The following is a 15,097-nucleotide window of genomic DNA, read 5'->3' on the forward strand; positions in this document are numbered from 1 at the left end:
AATATTAGTTTTACTTGCATTACATTTTTGTATGTTACTGAAAATGGCATAGATAAAGAGATAAGAGATTTACAGAATCTTCCTAATCTAGTTTTGCACACAACCAATATTCCTGTAAAGGATAACAATTTTTACCTGGCACTTTAGTCTATTCAAAATCCCCATTGGATAACACTGTAACAATAACTTGAAAAGCTTTTTTTTTCTACGTTTCTCTGAATATTTAACGTCAACTAAAAAAAAATAAATAAATTAAAAACTGGCTCCTTTAAGCTCAGATTCCCTGGAAGTCACTGGATTTAAAAAAAAAAATAACATCTATTGTTTACTCCAAAAGCTGAAAGCCACTTTAATTACCTAATTGCTCAAGAAAGAGTTTTAAAAAAAGAAAAAACATGCAGGGCTTTCTCATACATTTTGCTCATCAAGCTTTTGTTATCTTTCTCCCCTATTTAGGAAGCAGTTACAGTGTGAAATATTATTCTTCAGAAACTGAGCACTTTAGCTGCATTATAAACTATAGTACTTCAATCATAGGTTCCATTTTATACTGGGGTTGGTGCCAGTCATGTCTCTATACTGAAATTCTTGACAAATCAAACAACAATTAACAACGACAACAACAACAAAAGGAAATGGACCATGGACAGGAATATTTGATCATATGTATATGTATACAAGCTATTCCAAGCTAGTAGTTTTCCCAAGAAATTAAGGTCAGTGGAATAGTTTTGGTCATAGGGTCACTGCAATCCAAATGTTCTTTGTCGGGTTGTTTAATCCTCTGTGATCTTGTTATGCTTTGCTGTCATCCTCTTTTGACTGGATGATATCATTCGCAACCTTAATTTCTATAGTTTCTGGATTTATGACTTCCTTCCCGTTTTCTTCTTTTAAAGGCAATTTTCTGAAAGAAAATATAATATAAAAATAGTAAACTATACTTGCTAGGAGTCCCTTAACATTTACTTATTTTGTGCAAGAAAATGGGCTAGAGCGATAGCACAGTGGGTAAGGCATCTGCCTTGCACGTGGCCGACCCAGGTTCCTTTCCTTCATCCCTCTCGGAGAACCCTCCAAGTTTCTATGAGTATCCTGCCCACATGGTAGAGCCTGGCAAACTCCCCGTGGCATATTTGATATGCTCAAAACAGTAACAAGTCTCACAATGGAGACGTTATTGGTGCCTGCTGGAGCAAATCATTGAACAATGGGAGAACAGTGCTACAGTGCAAGGAAATATGTTGACAAATGCCAGAATGAAAAATATAGTTTTGATCTAGTATGAAACTAGCAGAAAAATTATCTAAAGGAGATTAAAACAAATATAACCCACAATAAAAGCATATATGTAAAATATATAATTTGATTTAATGAGTAATTAAATATTTGTAGAGTTAGATACAATAAACTATTCACATTATGATTTGTTCAGCTTCGTAACTACTTTTCATTTAAAATATGTTTGGGTTCTGAAGAGACAACAGAGGGTTTAAAGAACTTGTCTGGCATGGGGTCAACTCTGTTCAATTCTTGGTACCACATAATATTCCCTCAGAATGTCCAGTAGTGAACCCTGACCACAGAGACAGGAATAAGCCATAAACATAGCTTTGTGTGTCCCCCAGATAAAAATAAATAAAAAAGGTGGCAGAGCAATAGAACAGTGCGTAGGGTATTTGCTTTGCAAGCAGCTGACGCTGGTTAATTCCCTATTACACCTTCTGATCTCCTGAACCTGCCAGGAGTGGTACTGAATGCAAGGAGGCAGGGGTAAGCCTGAACACTGCAAGGTGTGACCCACAGAGAAAGAAACAAAAGCAGAAAATTAGTTCATTAATTAATTAAAATTAAAAGTAGAATCCAAAAGTAATCCACTAATCAGCAAAATGACCTTCTTTTTATTTATCTATTTTCTTTTGAGAGGTGATCATTTCTGACAATCTGCAAGGTTAACTCTTGCTCTCACTCTATCTTTGTGTTCAAGACTCATTCCTGACAGTGTTCTAGAGACGATGTGGTGCCCTGGATCCAACTGGGGTGAGCTGCATACAATACAACCACTTTAACCTTTGTACTTTAACTAGTTCCCAATCCTATTTCTCTTTTTAAAGTATTTATTTATTTATTTAAACTGAATTACCTTGAGATTCAATAAACAGTTACAAAGTCATTCATGATTGGTTTTAGTCATACTATGTTCCAACACTCATCCCTTCACCAGTGTACATTTCCTACCATCCAATATTCCCAATTTCCCTCCCACAATCCCCTGATCTTGCCTCTATGGCAGGCACTTTTCATCTCTCTCTCTCTCTCTCTCTCTCTCTCTCTCTCTCTCTCTCTCTCTCTTTCTCTGTCTGTCTGTCTGAATCTGTCTCTCTGTCTTTCTCTCTCTCTCTCTCTCTCTCTCTCTCTCTCTCTCTCTCTATCTGTCTCTGTTCTTTTGGGCATTATGGCTTACAATATAGGTGCTGAAAGTGTATCATGCATATCCATTTGTTTACCTACTTTTAGCACTCAGTTCTTGTCCATAGTGATCATTTCCAAGTATCATCCTTATGGTGGTCCCTTCACTATCCTAACTGCCCTCTCTTTTCCACAACTTGTGGCAGCTTCTAAGTCCTGCTGCCCCTTGTTTCTATTGTCCCTGTTTAAAACCTCATCACTGAATATGAGACTAATACTCAGCCTTATTTCTTTTTTATTTTTAGGTCACATCCAGAGATGCACAGGGGTTACTCCTGGCTCTGCATTCAGGAGTTAGTCCTGTTGATGCTCAGGGGACCATTTGGGATGCTGGGAATTGAACCCGGGTTGGCAATGTGCAAGGCAAATGCCCTAGCCACTGTGCTATCTCTCCAGCCCCCCAGCCTTATTTCTTAATAGAAAAATCTTACTATGAAAATTATAAACATTATATTTTATTATTTAAGAAGCATAAATTATTTATATAGTTACCATTCTTAAAGTCATTGGTTTATCATATTTTTCTTGATTTTAGAAACGTTTTTTCTCCCTTGACAAGGCATTTTTTTCTGCTTCTGAAAGAACTTACAGTATTCCAATTGCTATTTTCACTTTAACAATCTCATGGGGCATTAAATGGTGCCATGTAGTTCCCCTGGAATTTATCTATATTGTGATTTTAAACAAAAAAACAAACACTATCCTCCCGTTGTTCATCGATTTGCTCGAGCGGGCCCAGTAACGACGCCATTGTGAGACTTTGTTGTTACCGTGTTTGGCATATCGAATACGTCACAGGTAGCTTGCCAGGCTCTGCTGTGTGGGCAAGATACTCTTGGTAGCTTGCCAGGCTCTCCGAGAGGGGTGGAGGAATCGAACTCGAGTTGGCCATGTTGGCTGCGTACAAGGCAAACGCCCTGCCGCTGTGCTATCACTCCAGCAACAGCATTGTGATTTTTAAAAATCAAAAATCTTCTCAGTTAAAAACATAGAGTAATTATGATAAAAACAAATCTAAAGTAAGTCATAGCGGACTAAATATATTCTAGTATATATTTTTTGAATTAAAAAAAGCACTAGAATCTATTTCTTGGAATGAGGTAGCTCTAGGTTGTTTTTAATGTGTGTTCACACATGCATGTGTATATGTGTGTGTGTGTTGTGAGTGTGGTGATTTTCAGTGCTTATTCCTGACTCAGTCTTACTTCTGACTATGATCTGGGGACTGTACCGAGTTTGGATGCTGAAAATCAGATCAGCCTCGTCATGAAAGGTGAGCATCTTACCTGCAGTACTATCACTCACGCCCTGTTTTGATTTTCTTAAAAACTGTCAGGACTACAGAGATAGTACAGCACGTAGAGCATTTACCTTGCATGTGGCAGACCCGAGTTTGATACCCAGCATCCCATGTGGTCCCCCTGAAACCGCCAGAAGTAATTCTTAATGCAGAGTCAGGAGTAACCACTGAGTATTACTGGGCATGACCCCCAAACAAAAAAAACTTATATAAAAAATAATAATAGAAACACTACTTAGCCCAATCACCTATAAGGACATTTTAAAGCTTTTTGATATGCACTTATATCTCTATTCTTTCTGAATATCTACCTTCAGACCTTCTTTATTTATGTATATCTTATCAACATACTCTTAATTAGTAGAAAGGAATTTGTAGGTGTGGAGAAAGTAAAGTGGGTCTCAGAAATTTGCCTTTGTACACAACTGACCGAGGGTAAATTCCTAACACTTTATATGGTCCTAGAGTTCTAGGGTTCTCTAAGGAGTGATTCTTGAGCAAATAGCAAGAGGTAAGCCTAGAGTGTCACCTGTTATGTCCCCAAAACGAAAAGAGAGTGAATGGGGGATAAATACATATTTTTGCATTGTAGTTTGCATCATTAGAAATACTTGTGGTTTCTGAAGTGAAGTTTGTAGAACCTGTCTTAATGCCACAATAGCCAGTGTTATCTTAGAGTGCATAGTCTAAATGCTATCTCTAATTCTAGTAATGGTTTTGATGAATTTTTAAGGCCACACATAGTGACATTCAGACCTTGCTCCTGTTTGTTCACACAGGGATCATAAATAGTGCTGAAGATTTAAGCAGTGTTGGCTATAAGCAGGGCAAAAACTTCTACCCTGCATTATTTTCCTGATCCTTCATTTGAGACTTTATAATTTTGACTAAAGATTAGTAATTTTATTTGTTTAAATATTTTCCCACTTGTGAGCAGAGAGAAAATATTTCTGTAAAGATGTAAGTTGCAATATTTTAAATGTCATTCACACTGCAATACCTTGGGGTCACCAGAATTACAGTTGATGATTCTCATGGAGTCACTCAACACCAGGAACTCATTCAAGGACCTTGTGCATGCTGGGTATATGCTGTACTATTTGAACTATTTCCCTAGCCCACAATTAAGTTATTATGCTCAATGTTAATATCATTCATACTTTGATTTACAATGGAAAAAAATTGTTCCTCTGAAAATTTATCTGCAAGGGAAGCTTTGTTTTATAAAGCAATAACATTTCAAAGGCAGTTGGATGAGCAGTGCTTAAAAATTATGTGATAGCTATTGTTTTGTTAGTATCAAATATATACAACAAGCTATGACTATGAGAAGTGCTTCATAATGCTTTTGGTTTGAATAATGTTTCCTTTGCACATATTCTTCATTCTCATTGGATTAGTTGAAATACCTATTAATGTCCTAAAGGAACTGTGATGGGTTTAAAGGAAGTAAATAAACTTGAGCTCAGAACAAACAGCATTTACTATACAGACTTTTATAATTATATGCAGCTGAATGATATTTATTCTTTTCTCAATAAAGTAACCATAACTGAAATGGCCAAATGTCAGAGGATGGATAAAGAAGTGGTGATAAGTACACACACACACACACACACACACACACACACATACACACACACAAACAAATACACACACACACAGAGAGAGAGAGAGAGAGAGAGAGAGAGAGAGAGAGAATGAAATAGCATGCAGCCATAAGAAAAACTTAAATCATGCAGTTTAAGTAATGTGAATAGAACTAGAAGGTAGCGTTAAGTGAAAAATGTCAGAGACAAATATAGAGCACAATCCCATTCACCTTTAAACTAAAACTGATAAAAATAGAGAACAGAGCTTAGGCCTATACTAAGATGCTCCCCAGTAGTGGAATACATTTCTCTTCTACATTTCTATCTTTCTAAAACAAAAAAGCTAGAGAACAAAGAGTATCAACAATGACAAGCTTTGGAATACAAAAGTGATTACAAGCAGAGGGGAGAGTCATGAGCTGATGTAAAGTCCAGACTAGAAGTGACATAGAAACAGTGATGAGAGTGTCCTGTAGTAAATTTTGACATAAACACCATATGCATGAACACAACTGTAACCATGTTACTCTTAAGATGATTAGTTAGTTTACCTTAATAAAAATCTATTTAAAATAGACTTGCAAATATGTCACACTATTTGTTTTAAGTATCTTCATATTTAAATTGTAAATTTTTTCCTGATAGGCATTTATTTCAGTGAATATTAACTGCATTTTGAAAATACTCCTTTCTGAAAGAGTAAGATTAATATAGGAAAATCTAATTCAATTGTGTATCTATATCTTAGTTATTTTTACAGATGCATTTAAATACATGTTTGGCTTTCCTCTGACAAAATCACATATTTCTTGCAAAAACTTTTGATAAAAAACAGACTTCAGCATGTGGTTTTATTGAGTTTCTCTCAATTTTATCTTTAAATGCCTATTATTAATTGTGATGCGCTACCTATGACACTACTACTACTTTTCAAAATGATTGAAGCTACATACTCGGGTTCTGTTAGTGGTGTTGTTTCATTTGGCTCATTTACTGGGCTCCCATCTTCATGATTAGTAATTCTTTCATCTTCTGTTCTCATCTCCACTATGGGTTCTTTTGATCCATCTTTCCTAGAAAAATTAAGAAAGCAATATATTCATGTAACATAAATGGAAGTATTGTGTGATATAGTTAAAAATTCCAGCTAATAACACCTTTCCTCAAATAAAACTAACAAGTCAGATTAAGTCTATTACTAATATTTTTGAGGATGGAGGGACAGTGCAGCAGGTAGAGTGCAGGCCTTGCATATGGCCTTGAACTTGGATTCAATTCCTGAAACAGCATGTGGTCCCTCAAGCACTGCCAGAAGTGATGCCTGAGTGCAGAGTCAGGAGTAAGTCCTGAGCACTGTTGGGTGTGTATCCCCCCCAAGCAAAAAAAAGTTTTTTTAATAATAGGACTTATTTTGCCAATTTTAATTTATTTTATAAATTAGGTCTTTATAATTTAGAGTGCTGCTACTTCATTGTCAGCTTAAACCAAATTTATTGATTTTGGAGATTATAGCCTACAATCATACCTATAATGATCTCTTAGTATCAGGAATTTGGTTCTTGTTTCTTTCTTATTTTATAAACAAATATGTCATCTGTAAATAAAAACAGCTTTAATTCTTCCTTTTCTGTTAATATAATTTTAATTTCTTTTTTCATTTCATGAGCTAGAAATGACTTTGTGAATATTTGAAAGATTGGAAAAATGGAACTTTCTTGCCTTTCCTAATCTTTACAGAAAAGCTTTGAGTTTCTAATTCATATGATGCCAACTATAAGACCCTTTTTATAGAGGAATTTCCTTATGAAGTCAAAGTCATTACTTCTATATTTAACTTACTTAGATTTAAAGAATGGTGGATATATTTTTATCAAATTATTATTTCAAAGTCTAATAAGGTGATAATATAATTTTACTTGTTGAAAATACTGATATAAACAATTATATTAATTTTTATTTCAATGAAATATTCTTCCATATCTATAATATCTCCTTCTTGGTTTTGTTACATAAACTTTTATATCATTTTGATTCAGTTTGCTAGTTTTGCTGAGAATTTTTGCCTCTAGGTCATAAGATACATTGATTTTCTTGTAATTTACTTGTCAAGTCTTGGAATTAGGGTACTGTTGCCTTTATAGAATGTGTCAGGAACTTTTCCTTCTGTCCCAATCTTCTGACAGACATTGTTAAGAAGTCAAATAGATTTGATTTTTTCCCCAAATAATTGCTGAATTCACTAATTAACCCATCTAGATCTGGTGCTTTATGGTCTTAAATATTGGTTGAATTACTTTAATAAACATATGCCTATTAAGATGGTCTACTTCTTTTTGTATGAATTTGGCTATGATGTATCTTTCAAGCAATTATTTCATTAATCTAGTATAAAATGTGTGAGCATATAATTATTCATAATATTATAATATCCTTATTAATGTTCATGTGACTTTGAATTATGCTCTATTTTTTCACTGACTTTATCTATTTCTGTTATGCCTCTTCATTTATACTTTAATGAAAGACATTTTGATCAATATGCATTGCCTATATGAGAGTGATCCTAACAGACCACCATCACGAATGGCATAGTTGTGAAGTATACCAAATTATCTAAGATTATATGGTAACGTGTGGGAAATCAGGTCACTTCCAGCTCCTTCAAAAGCACCATCCAGGCTCTGTATGCAGTGTAAGGAAAAAGCACCTCCCGGACCCTGTCCTCAGTGTAAGAGGAACCACTGGACCAGGGACTACCATGCTGGATTTGATGCTATGGTTAACCCAATCTCGGGAAACCAGCAAGGGTGCCTGTCCCGGGGACATTGGGACTACAGGCCCTCTTTCCAACATGCTGTCCCAGAGTTCCAATCAGTAGGTTTGCTGCAGCCAGCTTCAGCAGGGAGGGCAGTTTTGGATATTTCCTACCCTGATACAGTTACTATAACCTCTTCCCAGTGTCCTTATAAATTAAATTCTTGTGGAAAGGGACCAATCCCATGTGACACTGTGGACCTACTCTTAGGGAAAAGTAGCACTATAGCACTGTCCTCCCACTGTTCATCGATTTGCTGAAGTGGGCACCACTAATGTCTCACAACAAATTGTGAGATTTGTTGTTACTGTTTTTGGCGCATTGAATACATCATGGGGAGCTTGCCAGACTCTGCCAGGTTTTGCCATGTGGGTGAGAGGGCATGATACTCTCGGTAGCTTTCTGGGTACTCTGAGAGAGGCGGAGGAATCGAACTCAGGTCGACCGCATCCAAGGCAAATGCCTTACCCGCTGTGCTATCTCTCCAGCAGAGGGAAAAGTAGTTTGATTATTAAAGGAATTACTATTCATACTAGAATTATTGATTTGGACAATACTGGTGAAATAGTAATTGTTATTATGGCGCCAACTGTTTGAGCATTTGATAAGGGAGAGTGCATTACTCAGTTTTTCTTACTTCTTTTTGTTATGCCCAGTCAATCCACTTGCCCTAGGATTGGCAGCACTAATCTGTTAATAGACTATATTGCCCATATTAGGGAGGGCAACCACCCACTTGTAATTCTTGAAATCCATGGGAAAAAAAATTAAGGGGATGATTGACTCAGGAGCCAACATCTCTAACATCTCTACCCAATACTGGCATCGTAACAGGGCCATGCAGGCAATACCCTACGGTTTACATGAAGTAGGCATGATGCTTTCTTGCTCTGTCTGGCAGAGTGCCAGAAGATTAAGATTGTATTAGCCCTGATGGCATTACAGCTACTTTCCAGCCTTATGTAGCATTCATGACTCTGAATTTATGGGGACGAGATTCACTTGAACAAGGGCAAGCGGAGTTTAGAATTCCTACCCTGCTCCCCCTATAGCCTTGTTTCTGAGGCCACCACTTTTTAATAGGGGGCACTGTGGCTTTGCACCCACTGCCTCCCCACATTCAGAGGACATGCTTAACGTTAAAAACAAAAACAAAAAAGGAGGTACTTCCCCCACTTGAATATATCAGGGAAACGCCTCGTAGAAGGAAATGTCTCTGTTTATATTTCAACAGATGACAACCCCCTAAGAAACTTTGGGTTCTGTTACATCTCATCAAGAGTCAGATTCATCCACCTGACTCAGTTCTTCAGACCACCAGAGACTCAACTCTCCAAACTTCAGCCCACCGAAGCAATTTCAGCTGGAAGTCACAAGGAAATCAGAGGAGAAGTCAGCATCAGAGGACCTGTGGAGAAACTCCTTTACACATTCTTGCTCTGCCATTCTTGACAATTTCTTAGACTCCCGACTGAAGTTCTCCAGAGACCCACTGATGCAAACACTAATGCTGCTGTTTCAGGAACCTCATCAAGATGCATTATTTCATTAAAATGTGGCAAAATGATTCATTACCTTCAGGGAGTGCAGGTTACTGTCAAACATGATGTTGAGCAATGATTGGACATTTTAAAACAAACACTGCTCTGGTTTCAGAGAAGGGTTGAAATTTCAAGTTTTTGTGTTTTGCAAAGAGAAAAGGGGGAGATGTTGGATAACATTGGGTTGTTCTTGCTCCTCCCGCAGAGAGCTTAGATTTATTGAGCCTTACCCACAACAATGGCCCTGAGGCACATCCAGTTCCATCAAGCACTAATAATCCTATATTGCTTTTCTCTTTCCTTTATGTCACTTCATGGTTTAGCAATATCCTTATTGTATAGACACAGGAATACAGTTCATGCTATGCTTTGGAATATGGAAGTAATTGACTCCCAATAATATTTACTCCTGGCCACCCATCATATTTACCTGACTTAAACCTCAGTTGCCCTTACTTCTTAACACTGCCAAAAGGTGGGTCCCAACAAAGGGACTGGGTAGAACCAGGGCAACCTGTAAGTAAGCTACCCTGGCATCGAAAGAAGTTAACACCATAAGTTAAGAGCATAGTCATGGAACAAACTACGTCATGACCCAAAAAGATGTAACTGAATAAGGAACTTCCTGGGAAAGACTAACTTGGCCTGAGGACTGTGGTCTGGGATATATTGTGGTGGTCTGGGATATATTGCAGTGGTTTGGGATATATTGCGAGAGGTTCCCAGGAAGAATCAACCTTTAAGCTTAATATATTTTTTGTGTTCATACAAAATTACTAGAAATATTATAAGAAGTAAATTCACTATGATTGTTTAATTACTGAGGAAAGGAGAAAGCAATACACCCTAGATAGAATCCTGCCCATGACCAGATCTCCTTGTAATCTGAAGTACTGAACCCTCAAATGCGATTTTTGTCCTTGAGTTAATCTCCTAGAACTTCCCCTGAAGGAGTGGCTGTACCTCTGTTTGTTGTTATGACAATGTTCAATACCACCTATGTCTACTCCCACTCTTTATGATTTCTATATAACTATGCTCTGAGTGGGGGGCAACTAGAAAATGAATACTAGATGAGGACTAAGAGGACTAAGAGGACATGAACGAGAAAACTATGATGATCTGGACTACGACCAAAACTACAAATATGATTATGCTATAAGAGGATAGAGAGGACTATGCTGGGGAGGAGAGAAGAATAAACTAAATACTAACCAGCCTGGGCCCTGTTTATTCATTCTCCCAGTCCTTGATCCAGTCATTGCTGTCAACTGGCCCGTGGAGGTGGTTCTCGGCCACAGAACGCTTGAGTCCAGTGTGTGCCACTGTGCCTTTCTTTTGAAACTCACAATAATGCGCCGTGCTGCTTGCACAGTGATAAAATTGCCTAGTAACACTTTTCTCAGAACATAGCTATGTACATTTAATGCTACAAATGTCACTGCGGTCACTGTTTTCCTGAATCTCTAAGTTGTACTTTTATTTTCATGTCATTAAAAGTATTTGAAAATTTCTTTTGAGTTGTATTCTTTATTATTATTATTATCATTATTATTACTATTATTTGTTTTGGAGTATGCAAATTTTTTCTTTTGCTTTTGGGCCATATCCAGTGGTGCTCAGAGCTTACTCCTGAATTTTTGCTGAGGGATTTGTCCTGGTGAGACTCAGGGGACCATGAGATTTAAGGCATCAGACCAGGCCAGCCACATGCATTGCGAGCATCCTGGTGTTCTATTGCTCCAGGCCTTGAATTAAAATATTTTAACAAAAAATAGCTTTCTAATTCCTATCTCATACATGAGATCCACTTCAATTATTGTATTACTTGCAAAAAGAAATTGCTGAAAATTTCATAAGGATATAAGGGGAATATGTATTTGGTTGTTATTAAATGAAATAATTTATAATTATTTAGTAGACTCTGAGCTGGAGTGATAGCACAGCGGTAGCGCGTTTGCCTTGCACACAGCCAACATGGCCGACCCGAGTTCGATTCCTCTGCCCCTCTCGGAGAGCCCGGCAAGCTACCGAGAGTATCTCGCCCGCACAGCAGAGCCTGGCAAGCTCCCCGTGACGTATTCGATATGCCAGACACAGTAACAACAAAGTCTCCAATGGAGACGTTACTGGGCCCGCTCGAGCAAATTGATGAATAACGGGAGGACCATGAATAGACTCTGTTGATTGATAGTGTTTTACTTTTAATTATGTCCTTGGTAGTTCAATGACCACTGAAATAGTTTATATTTTTGAGAGAAAAAAAACTAAAATTCTACAACTATAATAAGAGGTTCATATATTTTCCCTCGCTATTATTTTAGTTGTTCATGCACTTGCTTTGTTATTCTCTTGTTAGAATAATAATTCATTTTTAGAATTATGTCTTGTCATCCTGATATGGGGCCAATGGTCAAGAAATGGCCTTGCATGGCTGAAGTTATGAGTTTAATCCCCAGAACCTTCTCATATCAGTATGATTTCTGACACTGCCCATGTAATCTCTGACATTAAACTAACGTGTTCAACTGAGTTCCATAACCATAACAAAAAAAGTGTTTGTGCTATTGTAAACAAGTTTCAGACTCCTTGGCATACTGTGAACAGCTTTGCAATTACCATAATAAGTGTGTGACCCTGAGCATTACAGTATTATCCCTGATATCACAATGACAACAATAATAACAAAAATGATTAGGGAGAAAGATGAAAGATTTATGTCTATTTAAAGAACTGATCTGCTTAGCATTATACAATGCTTTTCTTTATCAGTGAAAATATTTTTGCTCTGAAGTTTTTTCTGTCTTTAATTAATATGGCTATTCTTGCATTCTTTAGAATAGGATTAACATGATATTATCATTAAATACAGTTTAATCTGCATTTCTTTGTATTTAAGTGCCTTTCTTTTGAGTAATATATTGTTCATGTAATTTGATAATATGCATTTTCATTTTTACATTTAATTTTAATTTTCAAATTACAAATTTCCCTTTGATTTCCTTATTTATGAAGAAAAGCTTATTTATTTATTATTAAAATTGAAATTCTTGTTATTAAATTATTATTATCAATATAATTATTAATAATTACTATTAAATTTAAAATTAAGTAACATTTAATTCCATTCTCTTAGCATATGGTAAAGGTAAGGTAAAGGTAAAGGCCCTCCCGTTGATTGTCGATTTGCTCGAGCGGGCCCAGTAACGTCTCCATTGGAGACTTTGTTGTTACTGTGTCTGGCATATCAAATACTCTCGGTAGCTTGCTGTGCTCTCCGAGAGGGGCGGAGGAATCGAACTCGGGTCGGCCATGTTGGCCGCTTGTAAGGCGAACGTCCTACCCGCTGTGCTATTGCTCCTACCCTATTATTATTTTTTCTAAAACTTTATTTTACTGATTGCCGTAATTTGCAAAATCTTTTTTAATCAAAAATATTCATAATTCCAATAAACATCCCAATTTTTTCCCACTTTGTAGTTAGATATCTCAACATGAGATATTTTTATTTGGAGAAGGTCAGGGAGAGCACATTGGTGGTGCTCAGGGATTATTTCTGACTTTACACTCATGAATCACTCCTGGCAGGCTCAAAGGATTTATAGGATACTGAGGATCAAATCTGGGTCAGTCCCGTACAAGGCTAGTGTTTACTGGCTGCATTGTCTCTCCAGCTAAAAGATCAGAGATTTTTATTCCTCAAACATACGCAGTCCATTTAGGGCTGGAAAGATGTTCAGAGAGTAAGGTGCTTGCCTTGCAAGAAAAATTAGAGTTCGTTGAGTGTGCACTCATTAGCCATTTGATGAAATAAGCTATTAGAATGCAAAACAATTTGATCTAATCTCTAACTTGAATTAATATCCAAATAATTATGAAACACTAGGATTTTAAAACCACTCTATGTCATTGACTTTATCTATTTTTATAAAACATGATGGTCTTTAGAACAAACACTCTAAATAAATAATTAATGTGTATTACAATAATGCTACAAAACATTATAAATTATCATAGTAATAAAACCCTATGTTAGAATATTTGGAATTGTGTTTAAAAGCTATTATAAATACAATGAGTCACATAAATTATATGTTATCGCTCATTGAAATTTTGTTATCATTTTAGACTTTTATATATATGAGGCCCTCCCGTTTATCGTCGATTTGCTCGAGCGGGCCCAGTAACGTCTCCATTGGAGACTTTGTTGTTAGTGTGTCTGGCATATCGAATACTCTCGGTAGCTTGCCGGGCTCTCCGAGAGGGGCGGAGGAATCGAACTCGGGGCGGCCATGTTGGCCGCTTGTAAGGCGAACGCCCTACCACTGTGCTATCACTCCAGCCCTATATATATGTATTTCCAATTTATTATACCATCCAATTTAATTATCTATATTATATCCTAATTATATATCCTATTTAAAATATATATTTCCAATTTAATAGTACCTTTTCTTATAAAATGATTTAGAACTTTTTCTTAAATTGGAAATTGTCATAGATATAAGTATAAGCCATGTGCTTTTATCTTCCCGAATCTTCAGGTTAATTAAATTTGGCACGATTTACAAACAGACATGTTGACTGTTAAGTTGTCAAATAATTGAATCAAATAAAAATAAGTAGCAGAACTTTACTGAAACTTGCTGTATTGCATATGATCACTTACATCCCTTCATTAAAAACATGAAGTTTTTGTCTTTCTTCTTTTGCCCCAAATGCAATAAATCAGCAAAACTTGGCTCTAACAAAAATCTCAACATATTTATGTATTTATGCTGCTACTCTGTTGGTCAAATTTATTATAATTTTCCACTTGGATTATGTTAAGAACTTTTCATTTATTTACTATAATTTTTCCATTGCAACTACCAACATTTCAGTATTCATTCCTCACGAAGGCTACAATAATCATCTTAAATGTATTCTATTAGCTTATATATTTCTACAATTTTTTCTAGTTTCTACCTAAGAATATTTGCTACTTTGATACCTAAATTCTTTGCAAACTGCATATTTATATTAATCCCTCTTTCTAGCTCACTACTACTTATTTCATATGTATTTGAACACTCTAAATTTATTTCTCCCTTATACGTTTTATTTCACCGACACTGAATGTTTTTCCCACAATCACACTGTCACCAGCTTTTTATCTCTCAGGTTATTGAAAATTCATTCTCTAATAACAATATACCTTTCACTTTTTATTTTTCTTCATGTTTATAATAAACACACATTTTTTCATTTAATCAGTGTTAACATTTTTTCTGTCTAAGCCTCATGTAAATAAATATCTTTCTCGTTTTGCCTACCACTTTTTCATCAGGTTCTCATCAATATACACAGCCTGGTATTTATTCCAAAAATGTATATTTGA

General features: G+C 36.2%; 1 protein-coding gene across 1 annotated transcript in view; it reads right to left on the reverse strand.

Moving 5' to 3' along the window:
* Nucleotides 1–388: 388 nt before the first annotated feature.
* Nucleotides 389–15,097, reverse strand: part of NCAM2 (neural cell adhesion molecule 2) — a 442,733-nt gene continuing 428,024 nt past the window's right edge. The window contains exons 17-18 of the mRNA XM_056109214.1: nt 6,315–6,434; nt 389–907 (exon numbers count right to left, since the gene is read on the reverse strand). Coding sequence (XP_055965189.1) covers nt 796–907; nt 6,315–6,434 — 232 coding nt within the window. The 3' untranslated portion in view covers nt 389–795. The remainder of the gene's footprint in view (nt 908–6,314; nt 6,435–15,097) is intronic.

This window comes from Sorex fumeus, unplaced genomic scaffold, assembly GCF_029834395.1.
Source record: "Sorex fumeus unplaced genomic scaffold, SorFum_2.1 ptg000265l, whole genome shotgun sequence".
Classification (NCBI taxonomy): Eukaryota; Metazoa; Chordata; class Mammalia; order Eulipotyphla; family Soricidae; genus Sorex; species Sorex fumeus.